Consider the following 27,365-nt stretch of genomic DNA (forward strand, 5'->3'; position numbering starts at 1 on the left):
GAACTGAAGGACGGTGAATTGGCCTGTCTTATCGGCTTATCTGTTAGGGTGGAGAAATAAAGTTATTTATCAACCAAATCAGGGTGAAGATTTTACCCTGCAAACATCTGTCTCGAATTTGACTTGAAAATATAGCTTCTCAAATAAGATAACGATCTACTCGGTATTTCTTTTTTTAACATATCATCATGCATTAAATCCCTCAGTGCCTTGGCGGCAGTATTTAATAGTATATACAGTTTCAAGTTCTCTACCGAATCCTGGTGCCTAGATATGTGCTTTCCGGCAACATTCCGCATCAGCCAAACGTGATGATCCGTTCTTGTTAGAAGGCACATCAATAGATGGGTTGGCCACAAAGAAGTCAGCAGGTCGGATCATGAGCTGGAAAATCTCAACGGGCATCACAGGCCAATCCTCCACTCGTGGATTATGGGTGATGCCAAATGAATTCCAAACAACAACATCTGTGTCAGCCACGCCGTCACCTCTACGGACTGCATCCGCAACACCGTCAACTTCATGTTGGCTTTGTAAGGTATATCGGCCACCTGCATACAGCTCCCCATCCTGATGTTTCGTCACCCAGACGTGATGTTGAGCGAATTGTGCCCGGCGAGCTTGCACAGACTCCGGATCAGCTAGGAGCATTTGTGTGGCTAACGGGATAAATTTGTAGCCAACAGGGTTGCCGCTAATCGGGTTGATTTTATGGGGGTTGATCATCTTGATAGTTCGGTTATGCTCCGGAGCTGCATCGACCCAGGAAGCTCGTTCAATAGTCTTCTTGGTGACCTGATAGAAGTTCCCGTTAGGGTTTGTCACTGCATTCATGGGTACTGGATGTGATTCCTCGACAACCACAGAGTTCCTTTGACCATCGATTGCCGGATCAATGCGAACACAGAAGATATGTTGATGGTTTTGGGCTAGTACTCCGCCGCTCACAACATTGCCGTATTCGCTGACCTTGCCAGCATCGATATTCACAACATTCAGGATACCTGTCGCACGAGCCTCCACGATAATACCGCCCGATTGGTCAAACTTGTAAGCAAAGATGTACTCATAATTGGCCAGAGTGATGATAAACTGAACGACCAGTTCTCGGTTACGAGTTACCACAGCTCGACCAGTTCTCCAGTTGGAATGCTTCCAGCCAATACCATTGTCCTGCTCATGAAGGCAGATAGCATTGGGCAAGGTCTGAGCGGTACCATCTGCCTGAGTAATCACGGCATCGAAATATTTGATAACTCCCAGGCAGTCACAGCCTAGAGAGAGATTGTTGGCCATGTTGCCACCGCCGCCGTCGCCAAAGTCAAAGGCCTGCTTGCGATGGAAAGGTGGCCGAGGGTCGGCATATGGAACAGTCTATGTAATATTATGTTAATCCAATGGCAAATCTGATGGGCTGTTGGGTGGCCAAAGACATACCATCTCGCTAATTGCCAGACGATGCATGACACTACGGCCGTCATACCACACATCGTGGATCGTAGCGCCTTCTCGAGGATTGAAAGCGACTCGAAATCTCCATTTTTGCCACTCCACCAGGGACTCATTGGTGACCTTGAATGAAGGACCTTCCGGTTGCACCACGTTCAAAGGCTTGAGATCCTTGCGAGTCCCTTCGGGGAGAAGCTCCGGGACGTATTCTGAAGGCTTGCAGTGACCTATAATGTCTTGTTTGAATGTCTGCTCCAGGAGTCCATCTCCCTTGCCGCCTGTTGCGGGTCTGTCGACCCGAATAATTTCTTGGGTGTGCGCATCCATGACGGGGATGATGGGGAGGGGAAAGGAGTAGAAGTTCGAGTCGAGGTTACCCGATCGCTTGTCCTGGGCAAAGCAAAGACCTTGGAAATAGCGGCGATTCTCATCTGTATTGTCGAGACCCCCATATGGCCATGGCTCGATCACAACCTCAAATCCTTCCGGCAATTTAAAGTCGGCCAGAGCGGACTTGAACAAGGGCGAGCTCATGCAACGATCCACTAGGACATCAAATTCACTCCTAATCTAAGGTTAGCTCTGTCTGAAGATATGCAATGGAGAAATGGTTAACCTACAAGGTCAAACTTGCATGGTGTTGCTTGCCCACCACAGTATGCTTTACTTGTGAGCGAGACACCACATCGACCACAGACTCGTGGAACTGAGGAATGCGATCAGTGCCAATCACATCGTATTGACAAAGCGCCAGGCGAGGAGGCCTGGGAGTAGTTGGGCTCAATCGACCGGCATGCTCAAGGGCAAGAAACTCGACTAGTTGTGTCTTGGGCGGCTCCTGCAAGAAGATCTCCCGAAAATCAATGACAGTGTTTGGGTGAGCAGCTTTGACGACGTCGCGGGCCAAGTTGGTCTCAGTCTCGGAAAGGATGGCAAGCGGGTGCATTACAGACATTTTGATGTACTTCTGGTAGATGGGAAGCATGATTGAGAGGACGTTCGGAGGATTTCATATTTAAATAGAGCTTCCCCGCGCTTCCTGTGGGCCTCTCGGTTCTTTCCGAGGGCCAGGTTGCTTCCACGCACTTTCCGACACTCCATCGCGGCGGTTTTTGCTCATGTTAGAAGACAAATTTGATCTCTCATCTCCAAATGTGATATTAGATGATGCCTAGAAGAAACTGGAGCGCGGTAAATTTCAGTGTCATTTATCCTCGTACATACTTTACTCTGCGCTTTGGCATATTCCCCAGCATGTAATAACAATCTTTTGTCTACGCTCAGTGTTTGAGTTTTGCTGGGAATAGGCGTGGACATAATGCCGAGGGGCGTGCATATATTTCCATTCCTGCACATCACCTAGTTCCGCCCTTTGTTCCGAGCTGCCTGCATTGCAGATAATGCCGATCCTACTTCAGTCGCCGCAGGCCCCAGAATTATTCTACGCGCTATCACTGATATCTCGATAAGGCCTGCTATCTCATGGGCAGTCTCGGAACCCCAGTCAACCCTTCATTGGCAGTGTTGCACGACAGAATAGGTCGCAAACTCCTGGCATCTATAATGTCGACGATCTTCTTGATACAAGAGTCAAGTTTGAAGAAATAGAAACAAATATACCGAATTTCATTGAACCCTGAAACTAGCGACGAGCCTGTGAACTATCTTTTCCATTATTATTGCTGAACGGGGCGGAATTCTGCCGAGGAAAAAAATGCGGGGAAGACGCCGCGTGGAGAACGGGGCGAATTAACTTGGAGTAGGTCTGTCGAGATAAGCCCCCTGGTATGATAACCAAGGTTATTGTGCAAAGAGCGGAAAGAAAGTGATGAGCCGCCCTTAAACTCTGTCGTATTTCTCATTAGGTTCCCTCATGGCCTATATAATCTCACCGGAACCCGCCTCCTACAATCTCGGCAACCAAGCCCCTTTAAACACTTAATTCAATTCGCACTGCCGTACTGTATCGGGAATATTATATGCTGTGCACTAATGAATATTTCGTCTGATCCTGATACCAAGGTGGCTACACCAGAAAAGCCTCTCAGCGATGAGGAACAGCTGGCGGCACTGGGACATGTGCAGGAACTCCGTCGGGAGTTCTCGCTGTGGTCCATTGTATGCCTTCAAATATCCTTGATGGCCACCTGGGAAGCTCTTTCATCTGTTGTAGCGACGGCCTTAACAAACGGAGGAGCCCCATGTTTATTTTATAACTAGTATGTTGCATGCTCTACTACATACGTCCCGAAATAAAAAGCTGACGATTTAACGTCGTTTTCAGTATAATTGCCCTAATTGGTACCATTTTTATTGTACTCTCGCTTGGCGAGATTGCCTCCATCTACCCTACCGCGGGAGGTCTGTGGACTTTTCCATGCTCTTTCTCCCCAAACTGCTCCTGGATAAGCTAGATGCTGATCATCTCCCTCCAGGGCAATATCACTGGGTCCATTGTCTGACCCCATCATCCTACCAAGCCACAGCTTCATGGTTCACTGGCTGGATCTCAATCGGAGGTCAACTCGTGCTCGCCGCTTCTGCTGCCTTCGCCGCTGGACTGCAGCTACAAGCTCTGATTACTATGAACCATCTCGACACATATATTCCCACACGCTGGCAGGGGATGTTATTCTATTGGTTGATTCTGACATACTCAGCCGCTGTGAATATCTGGGGGTCCAAGATTTTACCACATACTAACACTGCTGCTGGTAAGTCAATACACCTCAAACCGCTGTATGTTCCAGCTACTAAACCACAGTAAAGGAGTGTTGCATGTTATAGGCTTTATAGTTATTGTGTGCGTTTTGGGCGCCATGTCTGAAAAGCACTCAGCCAGCTATGTCTTCACAGAGTTCTCTAATACCAGTGGTTGGAGCAATGATGGGGTCTCCTGGCTAGTGGGACTTTTGAGCGCTGTGTATCCATTTCTTGGGTGAGGTCCATTCCCGGATTCACTACGCTATTTTGGCTAACTTTATCGTACTAGATATGATGCTGCTTGCCATTTGAGCGAAGAGCTTCCGAAACCATCTCGGAATGTCCCGCTCGCTATGGTTGGCAGCGTGGCAATCAACGGCCTCATTGGGCTGATATATGCTATCGTGCTACTCTTTGCGCTTGGAGATCTCGACAGCCTCCTTAAATCTGAAATTGGGTTTCCTTTCATGCAACTATTTCTGAATGTTACGGGTTCAGCAGCCGGGGCTTCTATTCTCGCACTCTGTATCACTCTAATTGCAGTTGCTGCCAACGCTGCTGGATTGACTTCAACAAGTCGTACAGCGTGGGCATTTGCCCGAGATAACGGGCTACCCGCTTCGAAGTTTCTGTCGGTTGTGAGCCCGACCGCAAAGGTTCCAGTCAGAATGGTATTAGTGGTATCATTTTTGCAGATGCTTTTGGGGTTGATCTATCTTGGCAGCTCCACTGCTTTCAACGCGGTATTGTCTATGGCCATTTTGGGCATGTATGCCTCATATTTCTCACCTATTTTATTCATGCTGTTATATGGTCGACGGTCATCAGGCCCTGTCACTCAAAGACTCGGCTCTGGAATGTTCAATCTGGGCCCACGATTGGGTCCGGTAATCAACGTGCTTGCCCTGATATGGCTCGTTCTAGCAATGGTCTTCAGTACTTTTCCTACTGTTGAGCCAGTGACGCCTGACAACATGAATTATTGTGTGGTAGTCATGATGGGTTGGGTCGTGATTGGAGGTATTTATTATTATATTTTCGCCGGAAAGAGACGCTTTACAGGCCCTAAAGTAGAGTTTGTTGAGGGAATATGAGAGTGACATGTCTTTTTCAACTCGCTGCTATAATTGTCAACATAGTCCGAGTCCAGTTTTCTCGATGATCTTTCCCCCTCAGTATCCTACCGTCTTGTATACATTTGGCAAGCATTGCCTTTAAAGAAGAAGTATGCTGTTGCTCGGCTCATCTTCTTTTTATTCGTAAACTTCCTCTAAATGGAGTGGCTTGGCATAAATTCTTATTTGGCGGATTGGACTCGCCCTACGGATATTCAAAAAGCTATTCAATTCTGCATGTACATTGATATTGCGAATCCGTTTACGAGAATTGATCTATGCCCGTCTCATATCTGAACGTTCCTAGCTGAGTAGTTTCGAGGATGCGAGAAAATAATGTCTAATTTCTGAATAGACTTCTAACCCTGACTTTCGCGATAAAGCACCAACATTTCTTTCTTTACCTTGATGACTCCATGTGTGACAGAGTCAGAAGATGTAAAGGTGATCATATTGGCTATCCTCTAAACTAGCTAAGAAGGTGCCATTGAGTCAGGTGACCTAGCTTGGAGGGTAACACTATGAGTCTTTTTTTTGGCATATCAACTACAGTTGTCTAGAATACTTTTGATTAATGTTCTCTCCACATATGTCAATTATTAGGGTATGATCGAGAAGCGGCAGGAAAAAGAGTTCACAATGAAGATATATACTAGCCGCTCGTGTCTGCCATGTATACTATAAGTATCGTCATGCGGACTGAGTAATACAAAAAGATCAAGCTTACATCAATATGTGTGATATGAGGACCCCGGGAAACTAAAGAACAGCTTGGATCACCTGCCATCCGTATGTGGCACATGCGTAGAGAGTTACTCCTATCTCCCACCTTCTGACTCTAACCAGCCAGAGGCCGACAGCAGCGAATCGCCGGGGCAGGATATATGCATGACGATATACTATTTTCACAGGGAACAACAAGTTAGAATCGGACTCCTTTATCGTTGTACCTTCGGTAAGCAGCGGAATGACGATATCAAGGTCATCGAAAGAGAATTTCCCCTTTCTTCCGAACTAAATCTCTTCAAGATTCAGTTATTGAAATAATACACCTTTTCTATTCTTCTCTGATTCAAGAATGATTCAATATTGTATTCATCTTCCTTACCTGACCAACAGGCCGCTACCCTGCAAGTAGCACACCCTAACATGAAAACTATATAAAATACATAGTCACAAGACACTACTATTTTTCCTTTTTCTAGAGCCTATAAAAAGCCTATAGCCCACTATAGGCTCAAGAACCGGGCTTAAAGCCTAACCTATTTACGGGTTGAGTTAGGTTGGGCTCGGGCCCGTGTGGGTTTTGGCGATGTCTAGTTGATATGCACGATTCGCCCACGATTCTAGTATCCTAGGAGTAATAGATATATAGCAATCGTTTATATTTTACATCTAACGAATGAAGGCTTCTTCCTGATAAGGTTCTGGAGCGTATCTAACCCCGTTTCTCGCTGTACGAGGCCCTGTATGTTTATTGATTCTATTTGAAAGCGTACGCCTAGGCACGCTAAATTCACGCGCTAAACGCGTGATATTCGGCTTCTCAACAGGTGATGCAGCTAGGCAGGCCTCATCCATACGGGATTCATCGAATTTGGGCATAGTTAGGTAGTGGCGTTGGATAGGGAAGTAAAAATAGGAAGATATGGAAAAGGCACTATCAGAACGGCAAGAGACCGCCAAGGGTTGCCAGACAAATCCGGTATATATGCGACTGGGCCTCACCTTATCTGCGTCGGATGGGTGTGATTGTACCCACGGACAGCGAGGGCCGATTGTTTCTAGATGCAGTTAGGCGGCCGAGCGCGCCCCGTTGCCTGGATGCGGCGCGTTGATTGGGTCCCCGGCTGACAACAGGGCCACGGGCCTCGTCGAGATCCAATCAGTGGACATCGTGGGTGCGAGTTGTCCGTCTTTGCTTGTTCAAGCCACGAGGGTTGAGGCACTTGCCAAGGAAGGAAACAAGCGACACGATGGGAGCAGGATGGGAAGCCAGCTCGACAGCTCGGACAATTTAAAACATGGAAGAGACCCCTCTTCCCCCACCTGCTGGGCCATTTCGCTGTCGCTCTTACCTCGCCGAACGCTTCTTCGCTCGACGCTCTAACGCCATCACCTGTTCGAGTCAACATGGACGTGGAACAATCGGCTGGCACCTTTGCCTCGGCAGAGGCCTCGAATCAAGCTAAAAAGCAAAGTGACCTTTCACTCGCCGAAGATCGCTCGATCGGCCATGGAGAACAGGACCTGCTCGGAGGGGAGAAGGTGGACGAAGTGCTCGCGGCCAAGATGGCTCTCGTGAATGATGTAAGTGAGAGAGAGAAAGAGCAACAGCGCGCATATCCTGCATCGCGTCTTTCGCATTTCGGTGCTCTTGCGCTTTTCCTGGAGTCGCAAATCGGCTGACCGGATCGCATTTAGGCCATCGATGAGATTGGATTTACTCCCCATCACTGGAAACTCTTCTGTCTTAACGGATTTGGATATGCCGTCGATTCCCTGATTTTGCTGATCCAGTCGATCATCTCGACCCAAGCGCAAAAGGAATTCCATCCTTCATACTCGACTGGATTAACTATCGCGGTGTATGTCGGGATGCTGGTGGGCGCCATCTTCTGGGGCTTCTCAGCCGACATCATCGGCCGCCGGTTCGCCTTCAATGTTTCCCTGTTCGTCTCCTCGGTCTTCACGATTGTCGCCGGCGCTTCTCCTTCGTGGATCACACTGGGGCTCTTTGTGTGCCTGAGTGCATTCGGGGCCGGAGGAAACCTGGTGCTGGATACGACGGTCTTTCTCGAGTATTTGCCCAGTCGCCATCAATGGTTGTTGACGCTGATGGCCGCTTGGTGGGGTAAGCCGCGAATTTCTTTCCTGATTTCCTCGGAAAATTTGTGTGACTGATGTCTTTTTCTCCTCGCTGAAGGTCTTGGTCAGCTCATTGCCGGCCTGTTCGCCTGGGCGTTCCTTCCCAATTTTTCGTGTGCTGACGCCGACAATTGTCCCCGAGCCAACAATCAGGGCTGGCGGTATGTCTGGTATACCTCTGGGGCGTTTGTGTTTGTTCTGTCCATGCTACGTGTCACCATTATCCGGCTACAAGAGACCCCCAAGTTTCTTGTCGCCGAAGGGAAAGACGCAGATGCCGTCCGTGTCCTCGAAAACATTGCGACCAAATATCATCGGCCCTGTAGTCTCACCATTGAGCGGCTGCAAGCTTGTGGAATCACTCAGACCCGCGATACAACTGGGGTCAAGTTATCTCAGCGACTTCTCTCGCCAAAGGAGGTCTTTTTCCACTTCAAGGGACTTTATGCAACTCGCAAGATGGCCCTCTCCACCACACTTGTGTGGTTCTCGTGGCTTCTCATCGGTCTGGCCTATCCACTCTACAATGTCTTCTTGCCCACTTATCTTGCCTCCCGCGGTGCCAGTTTTGGAGAGTCGAGCCAGTATGTGACCTGGCGCAACTACGCAATCAATAACACATGCAGTATTTTTGGTCCTGTATTGGCAGGCTTCATGTGTCGGTCTCCCTGGTTCTGGGGTAGACGTGGAACCATGATTATTGGTGCCTTGGTCACGATGGTCTTCTTCTTCTGCTACACTCAAGTGCGCACTGCTAGTCAGAATCTTGGCTTCACATGTGCCATCTCCTTCTGTCTCAACATCTATTATGGCACACTCTATGCTTACACTCCCGAAGTCTGTGCCCTCTTTCAATTTCAGTCTGCAAATGGGATCTAGTCCCTCTTTCCCACCTCACTATTAACAATAACGTTGACATAGGTATTTCCCTCCGCCCATAGAGGAACCGGAAATGGAGTCGCAATTGGACTGAATCGAATTATGGGAATTGTGAGCGCGGTGGTCGGGGAGGCGGCGGATGTAAGTGATGCCCTGTTTCATCATCCATCAAATCATCCCAATCGGTACTGACTTAGGCCTCAAGACGAGTACACCTGTGCCGATTTATATCTGCGCCGCCTTGTACATTGTGATGGCAATCGTTTCAGCAGCGTTGCCTTTCGAACCTTACGGACGACGAAGTAGCTAATCTTGCTATAATTGGCATAACCAAACCCATACCTATCAAGTATGGTGTCGTTTGACATTGATTGTTCGAAATGCCCACAAAATCTGGCAGACCAATCTTTGCTCATTTGTGCGGCTTGCCTAGCACAGATTGGACTCCTCTCGTATGACACTGGGTCAGAATCCTGTCAAGGGTAAAGGATTTGTTCCAAAAAGTTCTATCGGCTCTATATGCCCAAATATCATGATCGTTGAAGCAGGTAAAAAGCCTCCGTTTATCACCAAATTGATGATTTGTTTCTAATGACCTATCATTGAAAGAACAGGTCATTAGACAAGTGAAAAGAAGTATAGAACGCTGGAAATCTGATAACGATTGGAACCATGCAATCTGGTGACTTTCATGATAGAAATGCACCTTTTCTATGCATGACAGCGTCCAAATCACGGACAGTATTTTCAAATGAATAAGAGATCTAGATATTTTCGAGGGATGTGTAAGTTTTCTAATGCAAGATATTTGAGCCCTCATTACTCATTATCAAGAGTGAGAATCGCGATCGGCCACACACCTCATTTCCGTTTGCTCTGCTCTTCAATGTCATATATCCCTATGAAAGTTTAACGGGGCAAGTCATGTGTTGGCCCCACTGTTCGTTTCATAAACTTTTTCCATTTTCTTTAGGTGGCAGCTGCAACAGGGCCATCACCTTTTTCTAAAATCCTTTGAACCCGAAATCATCTCCTCGGCACTAGTGGGCATAACTACTTGAGATGGAGGATCAAACATAACTCCTGTCGGCCTATTTGATGATCATTCCCATGATTGCAGTAATAACTGACTAGCGAACACTAAACGAGGACGAAATGCCGGGGCATTTCCAAATTTTCTTTGTCTACTTCGAATATCATCCTCTTCAGAACTTGTATATCTCTTCAGCTTGCCCCTTTCACCTTTCTGAAACTCACATTTGATTCTTGTTTTCAATCAATATTCAAAATTACATTGAACCAGACTAAATCTGATCTTGAACCTGATGCGCTAAGCGTTGGCACTGGTTTCTCTGGCATTTATTTCCTTCATCGCTTAGAAGAGGAATTGGGATTAAATGTCAAAGCCATCGACACTGGCTCAGATTTTGGAGTCGGTTGGCATTGGAATATTTATGGTGCTCAAACAGATTGCCTTGCGCTTATATACGGTATGACCATCGATGAGGTCTGGAAAACATGGACATGGTCAGAGCTTTATTCGGAGCAGGCGGAGTTGCAAGCTTATTTTGAAGTGTATGTTTGAAAAAACTGTGAACGACGCGATACCGGTCCAGAATAGGCAATAGGTACAATGGACGGTCCGAACTTGTTTCGCGAAACCCATTCTGGCAAAACATTGAATGTTTCATCCCTAATGTCGCATTCGCGACACGGCAGAATGCCCATATATGAAAGGGCGTCGATTTATTCCAGCGGTAATGCACCATTTGTCGACTTGACCAAGCGAGCCCGTTGAGATCAAAGGCAAACGTGTCGCGGTCATTGGCACTGGACCTACAGCTATCCAGATCATCCAGGAGTCCAATCTGACAAAAAAAAGGGCTTGGCGTGGGGGATCAAGAGAGAATGCGCGCTGAGACCCAAGTTTTCGCTCGTGCTCGAACAAGTAACGACGCACTTCCATACTCACCGCCGCCAAAAATGGACTCCGATTGTTCTCCGAAGGAGTGTCAAAAAACACTAGGAGAGCTCTACAATCAAGGTGAACCCAAATTCTGTCGAGATAGTACGATGATCTCCTCGCCAACCTAGAAGGTAATCGAGTTGCCTATGATTTTTTGACAAAAAGGACACGCAAGCGAGGTCCAAGACCTTGAAGAAGGGGATATTCATACGCCTCTAGACCCTCCACATCCTTTCGGTACAAGGCGACCCTCGTTAGAGAAGGACTATCATGCGCAGTTCCACCAAACGAACATTCATTTGATCGCCCTGGATTCAGCTCATGCCGGGAATCTCCGGCTGAGGGGGTTCTCACTGAAGACCAATGCCTCTTCTCGATGTTGAAATCGTTGCCATTACAATTGGATTTGATGCAAGCACTGAATGGATCAAAAACATGGTCATCAAGGATATAAGTAGCATAGATTTAGAGGTTCGTTGGCGTGAGAGAGTATCAAGCTTTATGGGTTTGTTGGTTCCCGGCTTTCCAAATATGTTCTTGCCCTATTCGGCTCATCACTTGACCCCATTCGCAAATGGCCCCGTATTCATTCTATTTCAAGAAGACCTGGTTCGAGTTGTAGTGGTGTATGAGCTTGACCCATCGCACAAAGTCGTGATACACGGGTGCTAGCATTTTCGATGAGCCTATTGAGCTGCTTTATTACATTGGCGAAATATGGAGCTATCGAGGCTTGGCACGATGCTTTCATTTCAAGTTTGCGGATTCTTTCATTCACTGGAAGATCGGCCCTGAATGCATGTATTTAACCGTCCTCGGAGAGAGGGAAAATTTAAGGTTATACCATATACGAATGAAATTGTATTGTAGCTCGTTTTCCTTTTTTCCCTTATATTTTCGGTTGCTATAGAAAGGAACTTTGACGTTGATTGATTGATTCTTAGACATGTCGTGCTGTCGAGAAAGGCTGATGGCATGTCACTACTCATCATGTAACTACGTACTTAATTCAGATCAGTTAGTCCCGATTTAGCTTAGTCGCGTGTCTCTTTTATCAAGAGACTTGTTCTTGAGCACATCTTTGCCATCAAACAACTGCTTAATCCGTTGCGTAGGATGAGCGTGCCCAAGCAGTCTGACAAGGAGGCTGTTCACCAGAATATTTCTTCAAGTTTGGTCACTTTTGTCTCTCTTTCTAGATCAAAAGAAGAGCAATGAACAGTGGGGAATGAGTTACTTGATCATGTTTGCGAAGTACTCTAGCTATCGACTAGTGTTCATGAATCAAACCTATTCCATTTGCTTATGTAATGGATTGAAACTCCTTCGAGTTGTCAACTACGACTCTAGCTAAGTAAGGGGGTTTGTAGTGACTATGGCCGAAACAATCAATGCTGTATACTTTCGTGCATGTTCACCTATCTCGCCACGGGGCCAAATCCTCCAAAGGGCGTCAAGCGAGTGACTGTCAACATGGTGGAGCCGGTGGAGATTAGTTGGCCGGCAGATCCGCAGATACGCGCGGCCTTCACACTACCCATGCGAAAGACACGCAGAAAGTCTCTTCCAGCGCCCTATTCGAAGGACTAAATGGAATCAATCTTGTTTGATGATATGTTGCTGGCTCATGACCGCTAGCGAAACTGCAATAATCTTTTTTCTTTTGCTCGAGACTCCAGATGAAAGGATGAGGTGGTACTATTTTAGGATTCTAGTGATTTCCTTGGTGTGGTGACCTAGTGAAATCAGTACCAATCATACGACCCCAGAAGATTTAGTGTTTTTCCACTTCACTGAGTCATGCTCAAATAGGTACCCTTTTCCGATTTTGCAATTTCAAGACTTGTGGGGGTTGACATATGGCTTGACTGCCTCTATTTGTGAAAACATAATATTTTTAGTATTCTTTAGGGTGGCAGCATTACTGCTGCCTGATCACATTTCTATCATTCTGTATCTGTCCCACATAGCTTGAGTCAGGTCCAAAAAAACTCGAGCAATCAAAGGCTCGGCAAGTGCTTGCTATTATAGTGCCGTATCTCAGGGGTACGCCAACCACAAAATGGCGAGCAACCCAAAGGACGCATTCAAAGCCCGCTTAGTAATAAATCATCACAGTAATTAGTTCACTAACTTAACTAGTTGAACCCGCGGAAGACTCAATTGCGTTTTCCCCCCACTTTCAAAATTCAGGAGCAATTCCCCATAGGTTCATAACGGGAATGACTGATGACGATGCTAAAGCAAGCCACTGAGATGCGTGCCCCGACTATTTGGCGACCCTTTGGTGACCCTTTAATGACCCTTTAATGACCCTTTGGCACTGAAGGAGGTGGCACTAGACGATTGACATAGCCAAGAGATAGCCGGTATCTCCGAGAGTCAATTTCGGCTCCTATCGAGTCTTTTCCACACTAAACCTATTCTGGGCTAGATAGTTCTATTCCCGGTTCCTCACTGGATGAATAATGCTTAGCTTCGCTTATTGTCTTTTTTCTAGTTCTTCCATCGGCGTCATTTAGGGGGTGTCCTTTTCCTTGATAAGAATAATGCACCTCCACGGGCCTTCACGGTTTTTCCTTGGCATTCTCCATTCTCCTTAAATCAATCCGCTCTTTTTTTCGACCGCAAAGCTGGCGGCAGCAACAAAAAGAGGCTTGTTTGGGCGCTTCGGACTTTGATCTAGCCAGGCTCCTTTCTCAAGACTCTATTCATCATGCGGCATTCCCTTCAAGTCATTCTTTTGGCGTTCGTCGCCTTGCTCACACATCACGCTGCAGCGGATTGTAATCCCCTCAAGAACACCACATGTTCGCCTGACCCGGCCCTCAGTACCGAACACACGTGGTGGTTTAACCAGTCCCTCAACGAAAATTTGTGGGACATGCAGACCGGCACTTACAATTATACGGATGATGGAGCTATATTTGCGATTAGAGCTGAGAATGCGTCCACTCTTTTGGTATCCAATTTCTATATCTTCTTCGGGGTGATGGAAGCACACGTCAAAATGGCCAAAGGCGCTGGAATCATCAGCAGTGTGATCCTTCAGTCCGACGATGAGGACGAAATCGACTGGGAATGGGTTGGGTACAATACGAACAGCGTGCAATCCGACTTTTTCGGCAAAGGAAATACTACAACCAGTGATCGTGGAGGCAATCATACCGTCATGAACGCCGATACCGAGTTTCACAACTATACAACCCATTGGACGAAGGAAAAGCTGGAATGGTGGATCGATGGTGAACTTCGGCGGACAGTGAACTACTCCGAATCCCTGACTCTATACGGCAAAAACTATCCCCAGACGCCTTGCCAGGTTAAGGTCAGCAACTGGCCTGTTGGTATCAAAGGACAATCTGTAGGAAATCTTGAATGGGGTGGCGGCTATGTCAATTGGGATGATCTACCCTTTATCATGACTGTTCAAAGAATCCGTGTTCAGGACTACCATACGGGTAAAGAGTACGAGTACACCGATCAGACCGGCTCTTATGAGTCCATTAAAGTCATCAGGTATGGTCATCAAACTTGAAGAATTACGAAATACGTAACTTGAAACATTACTAATTCGTACCACAGTGGAAATTCAACAGCCGAGAAAGAGATTAATAAGAAAGCAGCCGAGACTTTAGCCGAAAAATGGGACGACCTTGGAGAGGGTGCTCACATAGGTATCTATGTGGCGGCCGGTGTTGTCGGTGCCGCAGCGATTGGTGCGTTCGCCTGGTGGTGTATCCGGCAGCGCAAGTCCGGTCGTCTACAGCGTGCTCTGAATGATGCGCAGAATGGCGAAGAGTTAAAGCGGATGCAGGACTATAATGCCAACTGGAGGCACAGCCAGTGGGGCGGACAAAGCTACCAAAAAGTCCCTTGAGCGGGCTCTAGGTGGAATAATAGGGTAGGACTTTCATCTCGGGCTTTTTTAACTTAATTGAGTTGCACAAAATCCCGGGTTTGTACAATTATGACCACACATATTTTTTAACGAACTCATAATTTCAAATTTTCATGTTGATATTCAACTACCGAAGCTCGCAGCTGGATTCGTCAAGTAGAGAGGCCGATCGGATCACTCAATCAACCCTCATACTAGCATACACCATGACGCTGAATAAGTCATCGTAATAGGCAATTAGATACTGGATTTTCAAGAGAAAAAAACATCGTTTAGAGTACCTAGGAAATTAATTGTTTTAAATCAATGTGAATATATGGGATTTTCTAAGCCAGATCAGATCTACAATTATTAATAAATACTCCCTTTTCCATTCCTCAACTATATACATAGTCGCTAGTTAATTATATCCCGAATTTTAGCTAGAAAGTAACTAATTTATCTATAATCTAATCGATTGGCGATATTAATGTAATATTCTCTGTTATTAGTGTAAACGAGGTTTTCAGACGTTGGAAATCCCACTTTATATACTCTATTTGGTACCAATATTGCAAGACAAATTATAGCTGCCTGGTTTTTCACAAAGATGGTGGCTTTCTTTGTGACTCTGGGGCCACTCTAGAGGGAGCCGCGGACAATACTGACTGGTAAGCTGGCTGTGGACTCGTTTTTAGCCCCCGAGTGGACGCTCCAAGCCTCATTCACCATATACACTTAGGCCTTTCGGGTGTAAATCCCAAATAAAAATTTCAAAATGTGGAGGTCCTGGCTTGGATTGGTTCACTCTGAGCCTAGTGGATAGGAAACAATGGATTGTGTCGTCCCGACCTTCCGAGATTCTCGATCATCCGGTCCTTTAAGCACACATTCGTTTTTAAACATCTTGCTAAGCAAGACTAGTCCCATTAGTTTAAAATAGCCCTAATTTAGGTCGGGAAAAGACAGGCTTTCACAACAGTCATCGAAAATCAGAAGTCCACAGAATAACGCCCCTTACCCCGTTACGGTTAGCAGCCCGTCCTAGATCAATTTTCTCACAATGGTGGATAGCTTTTAGACAACCCACCCAGAAATACCTTTCCAAACGAGCTGGAATTAGTTGTATTAGGCTGGTTTCCTGTTAGCACCTAGATTAGCCTGAGCGAGACATACGTATGCACCAGTCTATGCGAGCCAAGCCACGGAGTAGGCTCGCGAAGTCGATCGCTATACTATACTAAGTAGAACTGTAATAGGTGACTGCCGCGTGAAATATCTTTGGCCTCTGCACATGCCTTTTGTGGCATGAACGGTGAGAATTCGCTGCTTGCGAAAAGAATAGATGAGCTCCACCGACATATTTTAAAGAAACCCCAATTCTTCTATGCTAACGTTTCGTCTTCCTGTATCCCAAGAAAGCCATCGATTCATAGTCTCCAATCATCTACTATACTTTACGTGAGCTTTGAACTCCCAAATTGAACTACAACTTTCTTGGGAATTATTTTGGAACTGTTCTAACAGGCTCTTACCAGCATTCAAGCCATAAACACAGAAATCGTACTTATACATGCATTTGACTGATCTGTGTTGTATCCTGACCCTCGATCTCCTCGCACTATACGACAGGTTTACCGAGCGACAATGGTAAGACTCAGCATTATTTTGTGTGGCATTCTCACATATGGGATTATTGATCCATAACTTGCTGGAGACAATGCGACGACACATGTGATCATAATTCCTATTTTTGAATAGTGGGATAATGGCGCCTCCAACATGACAGTGACCTTCAGACTCATCAATGCCGACTATGCTTGGGAATATGCCAATTACACGAGCGACCATAGTAAACGCACTGGAAGCACGACAAAAGTCGTGACAGCAGTCAAATACGGAATGGCGACGATCGCTACAGTCACAAGGCATTGAAATATGAGAGTCTGTCTCTAGCATCATAAAGTCATAATCAGATGCCGATTCCTGTACATTGACTTATGGTACGGATACAAGCGGTGAGTGGTTTTATGGCTAAGCGTACAAAACAACAACGATGGGGAAAAGCTGTAACACTACAGCGGAAAAGAAAACCACTCTTAGCGCTGTTGATAAATGCGCAACAAATTTACATAGCAAAGGAGCCACAGTGGGCTGCTGCACGTTTCATCATGGAGGAATTTGGCATGGCTATTTACAACTGACTGCCATGCCGGAGCTTCGTCCTGCATACTCTGTCACCTGCTGATCTATGGATAAAATGCTTTCATCAACGGTTGGAGGACGACACACTTGAGTATGGCCTAGGGAATCTCTTTACTATTTTCTTCTCTCTCTTTTGCTCGTTCTAATTCGATTCTGTTCTCTAGCCGAAGTCCTGAGTTCAAAGTCCTATTCTTTCACTCCTCTGGTTGCTTTTTTTGAGTCTGCTGATGATGAATCTAATCTGTTCCCGCTGGAAGATAACGAAGCGTGAGCCTTTTGCCAAATAAACAGGCAACTATCATGCAAATCTACCAGTGCAATATAACCTTCATTCTCTATACATGAACAACCTTTGAAGTGTAGTCTAGTAGGCCTTCTATTGACGAAAAGCCTGAAGATAAGACGAATCCATTTATTCCACTATACCTACAATCTACGGAAGATCTTATATTTAATGTGGCGACTAAAAGTAGATTAAAATTCTCTTTCGATGAAAATTTAGCTATCTTTAAAAGGAAAGCAGAGAAAAGAGAGAAATAACACGATTTAAGAAAATCTAAGCCAAAAATAGTTGTTAGCCCTGTAATATCTTGTGTGAAAGGACCTGAGTCTTTGATGTGTGATATGCTTGGTTATCCTACCTTTAAGCACGATGGAAGAGTGAAATTAACAGTTTTTAGAAGTTTCGGAACTGTCCACGGGAGGCAACTAGATATGGAAATAAAGATCCATCTGACTTATGACTAGGGTCACCAAAATAAAGAAATACTCGAATTTTCGACTTTTTGTATGAAAACCAGCGAACTTTCTCAACCCAACACGGGTCATCGGGCAGATTCGGGTTTCTCTTGAAAGAAGCCACTTTCCCTCGAACACGGAGATTTAAGTAGCTATAGACGGCTTCTTACTAGGCTATTATTCAGATCCTCAGAATTCCTTTGAAAATTCAATCAAAGTAAAAGCTGCTCATTTCACAATTTCTCCTGGACTCAAGAATTATAGAAACATAATGGAAAGCCTGGTCTCTAAGAACCTCTTAAATCCGGCCAGGGGGCAAGCCAATCTTAAGTCCGCTTAATTCCACCCCCCCCCCTCCCCCAACAACATAACCTCACAAATCTTAAGAATAGGTCTTCACCATGATTTCCAAGCAAACTTTTGGCCATATTTTATTATTAAAGAAAAAATCGACTCTTATTTCTTTGCTTTAATTTTCTGCGCGATGGACAGTAAACGACAGTCAATGTGGCTGATTACCGGTGCCTCATCAGGTCTAGGCAAAGCTATTGCATCAAACGCATTGAAAGAAGGATACAAGGTCATCGGAACCACACGTAACGAAGAAAAGGCGAGACAAGGTTTCCCAGAGTTTGAATCAAACGGAGGCATGTGGCTCTCATTAGATCCTGGAAAGGAAGATGCCTTTGATAAGATGAGAGAATTTTCAAACATGTATAGCATTGACGTTTTGGTAAACAATGCCGGCTATGCATTCATCGGAGGAGTTGAGGACACAAGGTATGAGGAATCCCCACCAGGATGATATATTAAGGCATATCGAATTTACGATCATGGGTAGTGAGGAAGAGATTCGGTCTCAAATGGAGGTCAATTTTTACGGACCGCTTCGTCTGATTCGCGCTATCCTGCCTCAAATGCGTGCCAAAAATTCAGGAAACATTGTTCTTATCAGCAGCGGAGCAGGGTGAACTAAATGCCTGAAACCCTGTCAATAAGAGTAAAAGATGTGCTGACAACAATGTCTTTCGGTCCCAGATTTATCGCGAGACCGGCTCGTGCAACATACTCTGCAAGTAAATTTGCAATTGAAGCCATTCATGAATCGTTGTCACAGGAGCTTGAGACATTTGGTGTGAGAGTCCTGGTTGTAGAACCGGGTGCTTTCCGTACACCCTTTTCTAGTCGGATTCTAACGCCAGCTCAAATTGAAAATCCTCGAGGCTTCAGCGAGGCGTACAAAGGAACCCCGGTTGAACAAATGGTTGATGCAACCCGTAGCATCAGCTCTATGTCGGACCACGTCAAGGGTGATCCTGAGAAGGCCGCACAGGCTATCATAAACGCCGTTGAACAAGGTCACGACTATCTTCGACTTCCATTAGGTTCCGACTGTGTCTCGGCACTAGAAACCAAGATTGCACAATTAAAAAGTGATCTTGATAAAACCAGAAAAATCGCACTGTCTACCGATATCTCATAAGTCTATTGGGCAACTCATATACCTTTCAGTCTGAGACATACAATCCCCACAATCTAGTGACTTTTCCTCGTGATATAGATCACACTGAAAGAAGAAGTAGATATCCTTTTAGCAGGACTTCTTTTGAGCCTCATATTCTTTGTCTTCTAATTCACATGCATAGCTTCAGTGAATGGCCACCTTAAGCTGAGAGCTATCTAGATAGACAGACCCTCATAATAAAACTATTCCATCCCGCTTGGAGATATACAAGTCTATTGGCCGCAGTTTAGGCAGATATCTTTACTTTTTCTCTCCGCCTCTTTCTCAACTGCGCCCCATGATTCAACAAGCTTGAAAGTATAGTCATGAGGTTGATCTTTCAGCTGGCATATTCAATATCATATTGAGATTTCACCCGGATACTAGTCCAAACACTAATAGATCCTCAACCATGGCAGTGACTGTGGCTGATTCCATCTCCTTCGTGTTTGAGGCTCAATCAAGCGCGATGGATGCCTGTTCCTCCCCATCTTCTCGGTGTTGGGTGGCTGGAATTGGGTCACATGACAAGTCCGGCGAGGCGGACTTCACAGCACCGCCACTCAACGGTCATTCGAGATGGTTCGTCGTTTCTACCGCTCATCTACCCACCAATGAAAAGCACTTGCGCCACATATGTGGCGCAGCTGTGAACCCAGGTGTTGTAGGTTGCGCACTCAACACAATACTTGGTGTAGGACTGGTGAGGCAGTAAAAAAATCTGACTAGAATCGGATTTCGCATCACGTCACTATACCAATCAATCAAAGCGATGACGTTCAAGTCTTGATTAATGGCTCATGACGCCTATGGCTTGACCGCTCAGGCCAAATTATCCATCTTCAATGGAACTCCGAACCGTGCAGAACAAGAAAGAGTATGACGCATTTGACGAAAGAATCCCCAACCCCTTGCTGGGAGACATCTGCATGGCGCGGCAGTGTACAGAAATTATCCAAGGGAAGCTTCCCATCTCCCTTCTACCTGATACAAACTTTCAGCGGGGTCCCCTTCACTGCAATGTTATTGGGTCTTGATCGAGGCGCAGCACACATTTTGCTCCCCACCCGTGGCACACGGCGGCAAGCCTAGAGTCATTAATCAAGACTCGCATTGGCCCGAACGCTCGTAGCGGAGAGCCCCTGCACCCGGTCTGTCAAATTCTGGAGCTGACAGTCCATTTTGAATCACTGAGGAAACGCAGCTAGAGTCGCAGATCCAAAACACGGCGCCTGGGTTCGTACCAACGCGAGTCGCGTGCCTAATCTCTATACTGCGCTCATCTGGTCCACCCTGGTGATTGACATTGATCTACCCCGCTGAAGATTTCGACTATGTATCTGCCTCTCAAGATCCATGCCTGCTGCGTACCTCACTCGCAACGAAGCGCCTCGATGCAATCAAGTCGCCCCCGAGGCTGTGCTAAGGAATCGGACGTAATCTGTAGCCACCTCCCGAGTGCAAATTCCCCCTAACTTTTCACCAAGACCGAGCATCACCCTTCCCCTCTTTTATCTCCATAGCACTATTTGCTAGCAGAATTCGCGCTTGCTTGGCGAGGTCTTGACTGGTTTGCTCGGAACCAATCTCCATTTCCTTGTCAATCACCCCGAGAGTCCTCGGCAAGCCTGGGCATTGGAACACAGCCCCCTTGAGCGTCCCATGGGACTTACCCACTACAGAGATTATATACCCTTATACCCTTATATCCTAGACGAGGTGTTCTTGGAAGCAAGTTCACATCCTATTCTCCCCGCATATCAAGCAACAAATTTGAGCTAGTTCGGTGCTTTGAGCACTCATGGCTTCCTCACAAGATTCTACCCAAAAGGGATCATTTTTGAGTCCTTTGGTTGTGACGAACCCTCTGGGTAGAGAGGTAATCAATCCTTAAAGGTTTTTAGATGATACATAGTTGCTAACTCTTTATCTTCAGCGATCTCCATCCGCTTCATCCGCCGGTGTGTCTTCATCATGGTCCGGCACGACAGATCCCGATCATAGTCCGACGTCACCAAGATCTTCTTTTTCCCCAGACATGGCAGGCAATCAAGATCCTAGTCGGTTGGGGGTTCACTATCCCTCACACCGACCATTACAGTCAATAGATGGCGATACATTACGTCCTCGCTCCGATTCTTTCGCTTCTTCCGAGGGCACCACAATACGATCCAGGGCCAACTCTATTGACCCTATCTCGGCTGCTAAACTTTATGATGACGTGCCTCTTCTCGAGGCCCTCAACCCTGACCCTCGTAACGAGGCCGATTTTCAAATTCAAGATAACCGATTTGCGTTCTCGCCCGGTCAACTTAATAAGATGCAAAACCCCAAATCCCTCGCAGCCTTTCACGCCCTCGGCGGCTTGCAGGGACTGGAGCGAGGTCTACGAACAGATCTGAATGCTGGACTCTCTGTGGACGAAACTCGCCTAGAAGGCACTGTCGAATTCCAACAAGTCACGCCACCCTTACATCACAATCGACCGTCTATAACGAAGCCCTCTTTAGAATCACATTCAACGCCAATACCACCCTCATCAGCTGGCGAAGGTTCTCCATTCGAGGATCGGCTTAGAATTTTCAGCGAGAATAGACTTCCGACCCGGAAATCTACCGGGTTCTTGAAACTCTTTTGGATTGCTTATAACGATAAGATTATTATACTTTTGACCATCGCTGCGATTGTGTCATTATCTTTGGGTATCTATGAGACCGTTGATGGTGGAACAGGTGTAGACTGGGTTGAGGGTGTCGCTATCTGCGTGGCGATTCTCATCGTCACTGTTGTCACCGCTGCCAATGACTGGCAGAAAGAAAGACAATTTGCCAAACTCAACAAACGCGTCAGTATCTAACCCTTTTGATTGAGTATTTTCAGGCTAATATCTCATAGAATGATGATCGTGAGGTGAAAGTCATTCGGTCGGGCAAATCTATGATGATCTCAGTATATGATATCATGGTTGGAGATGTTGTCCATCTTGATCCTGGTGACTCCATTCCCGCCGATGGGGTTTTGATTTCAGCCCATGGTATCAAGTGTGACGAGTCCTCTGCTACTGGCGAATCAGACCAAATGAAAAAAACGGCTGGCCATGAAGTGTGGCAGCGTATTATTGAGGGTCACGCCACGAAAAAGCTTGATCCATTCTTGATCTCTGGCAGCAAGGTTCTTGAAGGTGTGGGTACCTACCTGGTGACTAGCGTTGGCCCATATTCCACATATGGTCGAATCATGTTATCGCTACAGACATCTAATGATCCAACACCACTGCAAGTGAAACTGGGTCGTCTTGCAAATTGGATTGGATATCTGGGATCAGGGTAAGTCTCATAATCTTTGGGAGGGGCATACTGGCCTTTGCAACTAATAGTGTCTTTCAGGGCCGCCATCATCCTGTTTCTTGTCCTGCTTTTCAGATTCGTTGCGGATCTTCCAAATCATCCCAATACGAGTCCAGCAGAAAAAGGCAAAGAATTTGTCGACATTTTGATTGTCGCGGTGACTGTTATCGTCGTAGCCATTCCAGGTTGGTCCTGCTGATTCCCATTACAATTATCACTCCTTGTAGCTAACCTATTTTCGTCATCAGAGGGGTTGCCATTGGCGGTAACTTTGGCCTTGGCCTTTGCGACTACTCGTATGGTGAAGGAAAACAATCTAGTTAGAGTTCTGAGGGCTTGTGAGACAATGGGAAATGCCACAGTAGTGTGCTCTGATAAGACAGGCACCCTGACACAAAACAAAATGACCGTGGTCGCAGGCACATGGGGCTCAAGTCAAAGCTTCAGCCAGTTGCCTGAAACTCAAGTCGGTGAACAGTCGACGGCTCCATCAACCATTTTCCAAAAATGCTCTGCGCCAGTGCGAGATCTCATTGTCAAAAGTGTTGCCTTGAATTCCACGGCTTTTCAAGAAGAAAAAGACGGCCAGCGAGAGTTTGTGGGGAGTAAAACTGAGGTTGCACTCCTCCAAATGGCTCAGAATTATCTAGGCTTGGATCTCGCTGCTGAGCGCGGCTCTTCTGCGATTTGTCAAATCATTCCTTTTGATTCTTCACGGAAATGCATGGGCGTTGTATACCGCCGTCCAGGCAATGGGTATCGCCTTCTTGTCAAGGGAGCCTCGGAATTGATGGTCGCCGCTTGCAAAACTCAAATCACGGATATTGATATGTGCAAAGATGAAACCCTCACGGAGTCTTTATCAGAAAAGCAGAGGGAGGGAATTCTGAACATCATTGACAAGTATGCCCAGCAGTCCCTTCGCACGATCGGTATCGTTTATAAGGACTTGACAGCCTGGCCTCCGGCGAATTCTAAGAAGCAAGAAGATGATCTATTTGATGTGAATTTTGAAGAGATTTTTATCGACATGACCTGGGTTGGAGTGGTGGGAATTCAAGATCCCCTTCGACCTGAAGTTCCACCGGCGATTGAAAAATGTCGTTCAGCTGGAGTCCAGGTCAAGATGGTCACTGGGGACAACGTTGCGACCGCCACAGCTATCGCATCTTCTTGTGGCATCAAAACTGAGAATGGGCTGGTAATGGAAGGCCCTAAATTCCGACAGCTATCAGATGAGGAGATGGATGAAGTGGTCCCTCGACTCCAAGTCTTGGCTCGCTCTTCACCAGATGATAAACGCATACTTGTCGAGCGACTTAAGGCCCTTGGGGAAACTGTTGCCGTTACCGGTGATGGAACTAATGATGGGCCTGCTCTGCGCACTGCAGACGTTGGTTTCTCCATGGGCATTGCTGGCACTGAAGTGGCCAAGGAAGCCAGCTCAATTATTCTTTTGGATGACAACTTCAAGTCCATCGTTACTGCCATTTCTTGGGGGAGAGCGGTCAATGATGCTGTCGCCAAATTTCTACAGTTCCAGATCACAGTGAACATCACCGCCGTGGTCCTAACATTTGTGTCATCTGTTTACAGTAGCTCGAACAGCAGTGTTCTGACTGCTGTGCAGTTGCTCTGGGTGAATCTGATCATGGACACCTTTGCGGCTCTAGCCTTGTAAGAGCTCCTTATTTCTCCGATATATTTGGTTCTCTCGCTGACAAGATGATTTTTTTAACAGGGCTACCGATGCTCCGACGGAGAAAATTCTTGACCGGAAGCCTGTTCCCAAAAGTGCATCACTCTTCACGTTGACAATGTGGAAAATGATACTTGGGCAGGCGGTATATCAACTAGCTGTGACTTTCATGCTCTACTTTGCTGGAGAAAAGCTACTCGGCTCTGTACTTGATGATACCAATCCCGACCATCGATCTAAACAGCTATCTACAGTTGTGTTCAACACGTTCGTGTGGATGCAGATTTTCAACGAGTTCAACAACCGTCGCCTTGATAACAAGTTCAATATTTTCGAGGGAATGCTCCGAAATTATTGGTTCATGAGCATCAACGCCGTCATGGTCGGCGGTCAGATCATGATTGTGTATGTTGGTGGCGAAGCTTTTGGTGTGACACGACTCAGCGGCATTCTCTGGGCAGTGTGCATTATCTGTGCCGTGGGATGTCTGCCGTGGGCTGTCGTTCTCCGCATCATCCCCGATCGCCACTTTGGTCTGTTATTCAATGCCGTGGTTGGCGGTATGACTGTTGTCTTGCGCCCGATTGTCAAGGCAAGCAAGGCAATTTCTAACGGCGCTGTGATGTTGTTTCGGCCAGTCACGCGGTTCGCCCGCCGGGTCTTCTCTCACCGAAGCTCCAAAACTACAGACTCATCTATTGAAATCGAACCCGTCTCGCTTGTTGCGGATGAAGAAGCCCCTACTCCGCCGAAAATTGTACGAGAGGAAAGCCCTGAACGCTCTCGAACGCCACCAGCAATCACGGTGCCTCCAATTTTGGTTACGACTTCTCCTTAGCGATTTTTTCTTCTTTTTCCCCCTGGATTTTTACGAGGAAAGTGGCGTTTACAGGAATATTACGGATTGTAAATATAAGGGTGGATACACTCCATACATAGACAGATACAACGAGCAAGTCTCATAATGTATATGAATGTTCACGAATTCTGATCTTGCTTTTCAGTGGTCCCAATTTTCGGGTGCAACCATTTTAAAGAGCAGACTGAACGGACAATCTAAAGTTCGTGACTTCCAAGATTGATAAGGTCGCGTTCTATAGCTCATATTCTGTAGCACTACCCTGAATGAGGAGGGTACATGATTTGATACTCTCCCGTCTAGATTATTTGACGAAATATCTTCCACAGCATTTCGGCCCCCATTTGATCGGCTTGAAAGCCCGCTATCCCCGTTTTGGTCGCAGAAGTTGACTTCCGAGCACGACGTCCCTTGGCTTTTCCCACAGAACCGAGCAGAAGGACTAAAGGCCTTTGACCGGTGTACATTGCATTTATCATCGCCTAGGAGTTTCGGTCTGAGTCAGTCGCCAATTCTTTCTCTGCGCCTAATGTCGGCGGCCGCGCAAGAGAGCCCGGTCCCCCGTCGACAGGGGTTCCGCAACCCGATCCACAATCCTTTCCCCGCTTCGTTGTCCAGTCTGTTTACCCTCGCTCTATAACACCGTCCCTAACTGATCTCGACTCCGTAGGTGAATGTAAAAAAGCAGGGCAGATTATTGATTCCTTCGTCAATCCAAATTATGTCGGGGTTGACAATCGGATTTCCCGCAGCATTCTCGCGCCAGCCAAGGTAATTCTTGTCTCCCATCCCGGGCTAAAACGGTTATGCTAGAATAGCTCAATAGGGATTGGTGATTTGCACTGTTTTCAAAGTCGGCTTTCTTGGGTCTGTTCGCTTCGGCTCTGGGCTCATTGTATGCCGTCTTCCCGATGGCAGTTGGTCGGCTCCGTCCGCAGTCTCTCTTGCCGGCTTAGGTGCTGGCGGTCAGTTCGGGATGGAGTTGACTGATTTTGTCTTTGTTCTGAACACAGATGCAGCAGTCCGGACGTTTATTGATTCCGGGACCTTGACTTTGGGGACGAATATCTCCATCGCTTTCGGGTCTGGGCGGAGCGCCGAGACTGCCGCTATGATCGGGACCAAAGGAATAGCCGGCATATTCGCCTACTCCAAAGCTCGTGGAGTGTATGGCGGTCTCACTCTTGAGGGTAGCATCATTGCGGAACGTTCTCATGCAAACAAGAAGATATACGAGCGGAAACTCAAGGCCAAGCAGTTGCTTACTGGAGAAATTCCCCCGCCGCCAGAAGCTGAACCGCTGATGCAAATCCTCAACTCAGAGCGCTTTCGCCCAGAGACAACAAGTGAAACTCCTAGAGAGGCCGAATTGGTCTCACCGAGTCTTGATCCTTCACCTCAGCCGGCCTTGCGGCCCTCTGAGCAACCATCTGAGCAACCATCTGAGCAACCATCTGAGCAACCATCTGAGCAACCTGCCGTGGCGGAGCTAGGTACTTCACATCCATCTCAAGAGCTACCTGCCACCGATGCACAGGATACGTTACAAGAGACGCCGGAGCCTGAAACAGGGTCGCATCTTGTGGCAGAGTCAGAGACGCAGCCTCAATCTCAAGATTTGACCGTCATCCCTGCGAGTCAATCATCCCAAGAACCGACAATGAGCATATCCCACGCCTCTGAAACTACTACAGAGCACCATACGCTATGTAAAGAGGGTCAAGCGAATGAAACTCAAAAGAAAGTTCTCAGTGATAAGAACGATGCACTTCAAGAATCATCATCTACCACCAATGTCGATCAAATGATTCAAAACCCATGCGAACCTGCTCCCCAAAGCAATGCTTCTGAGGTGACTGGGCAAGCCCAACCCGAGAAGATTCTTGGAGACGTGAATGACGGATCTGGACAGACAGAAGGACCAAAAACTCGAGCTTAGATCTTCATATTCTTGGAGAAAAATTTTTGCTCGGAATCGATTCTTGATTCTTTTCAAAGAAATTTCGAATATGCCTAGCCTTAGAGCCTATAGTTCAAAAAAATTGTATCTCATAGTACATACAAGCCTTACGGTAAATACATGCAACGACATAATTTCTGTGAAAATCGCCTAACACTCATGTTCTCATAACCAGTCAAGGGGAGCCTGGCCA

The 27,365-nt window shown here is 46.6% G+C and overlaps 8 protein-coding genes across 8 annotated transcripts; 7 read left to right on the forward strand and 1 right to left on the reverse strand.

Moving 5' to 3' along the window:
- Positions 1-267: 267 nt before the first annotated feature.
- On the reverse strand, positions 268-2,404 carry N7462_002200 (putative copper amine oxidase; the record flags this gene model as incomplete). The annotated part of the gene is made up of 3 exons (XM_057073926.1): positions 268-1,374; positions 1,438-2,011; positions 2,070-2,404. The coding sequence occupies 3 exons, from the start codon at positions 2,402-2,404 to the stop codon at positions 268-270; spliced, it is 2,016 nt and encodes a 671-aa protein (XP_056937567.1).
- A 1,037-nt stretch (positions 2,405-3,441) lies between these two features.
- On the forward strand, positions 3,442-5,246 carry N7462_002201 (Amino acid/polyamine transporter I; the record flags this gene model as incomplete). Its single annotated transcript, XM_057073927.1, has 5 exons — positions 3,442-3,668; positions 3,734-3,810; positions 3,885-4,163; positions 4,219-4,387; positions 4,442-5,246. 5 exons carry the CDS (start codon positions 3,442-3,444, stop codon positions 5,244-5,246), a joined length of 1,557 nt encoding a protein of 518 aa, XP_056937568.1.
- A 2,154-nt stretch (positions 5,247-7,400) lies between these two features.
- Positions 7,401-9,324, forward strand: N7462_002202 (MFS transporter; the record flags this gene model as incomplete). Its single annotated transcript, XM_057073928.1, has 5 exons — positions 7,401-7,577; positions 7,692-8,121; positions 8,194-8,972; positions 9,057-9,155; positions 9,220-9,324. 5 exons carry the CDS (start codon positions 7,401-7,403, stop codon positions 9,322-9,324), a joined length of 1,590 nt encoding a protein of 529 aa, XP_056937569.1.
- A 1,598-nt stretch (positions 9,325-10,922) lies between these two features.
- N7462_002203 (uncharacterized protein) lies at positions 10,923-11,652 on the forward strand (the record flags this gene model as incomplete). The annotated part of the gene is given in 3 exon segments (XM_057073929.1): positions 10,923-11,082; positions 11,146-11,326; positions 11,340-11,652. 3 exon segments carry the CDS (start codon positions 10,923-10,925, stop codon positions 11,650-11,652), a joined length of 654 nt encoding a protein of 217 aa, XP_056937570.1.
- A 2,044-nt stretch (positions 11,653-13,696) lies between these two features.
- On the forward strand, positions 13,697-14,860 carry N7462_002204 (glycoside hydrolase family 16 protein; the record flags this gene model as incomplete). Its single annotated transcript, XM_057073930.1, has 2 exons — positions 13,697-14,499; positions 14,566-14,860. The coding sequence occupies 2 exons, from the start codon at positions 13,697-13,699 to the stop codon at positions 14,858-14,860; spliced, it is 1,098 nt and encodes a 365-aa protein (XP_056937571.1).
- Positions 14,861-18,308: 3,448 nt separating this feature from the next.
- On the forward strand, positions 18,309-19,286 carry N7462_002205 (SDR family oxidoreductase; the record flags this gene model as incomplete). The annotated part of the gene is made up of 3 exons (XM_057073931.1): positions 18,309-18,583; positions 18,645-18,770; positions 18,842-19,286. The coding sequence occupies 3 exons, from the start codon at positions 18,309-18,311 to the stop codon at positions 19,284-19,286; spliced, it is 846 nt and encodes a 281-aa protein (XP_056937572.1).
- A 1,822-nt stretch (positions 19,287-21,108) lies between these two features.
- pmcB (putative calcium-translocating P-type ATPase(PMCA-type)) lies at positions 21,109-25,191 on the forward strand (the record flags this gene model as incomplete). The annotated part of the gene is made up of 6 exons (XM_057073932.1): positions 21,109-21,186; positions 21,244-22,152; positions 22,203-22,633; positions 22,694-22,839; positions 22,903-24,331; positions 24,396-25,191. 6 exons carry the CDS (start codon positions 21,109-21,111, stop codon positions 25,189-25,191), a joined length of 3,789 nt encoding a protein of 1,262 aa, XP_056937573.1.
- Positions 25,192-25,741: 550 nt separating this feature from the next.
- On the forward strand, positions 25,742-27,151 carry N7462_002207 (lipid-binding SYLF domain-containing protein; the record flags this gene model as incomplete). The annotated part of the gene is made up of 3 exons (XM_057073933.1): positions 25,742-25,829; positions 25,883-25,983; positions 26,039-27,151. The coding sequence occupies 3 exons, from the start codon at positions 25,742-25,744 to the stop codon at positions 27,149-27,151; spliced, it is 1,302 nt and encodes a 433-aa protein (XP_056937574.1).
- Positions 27,152-27,365: the final 214 nt, after the last annotated feature.

This window comes from Penicillium macrosclerotiorum, assembly GCF_028827735.1.
Source record: "Penicillium macrosclerotiorum strain IBT 26536 chromosome Unknown utg000002l_segment0_segment0, whole genome shotgun sequence".
In the NCBI taxonomy this organism is placed as follows: Eukaryota; Fungi; Ascomycota; class Eurotiomycetes; order Eurotiales; family Aspergillaceae; genus Penicillium; species Penicillium macrosclerotiorum.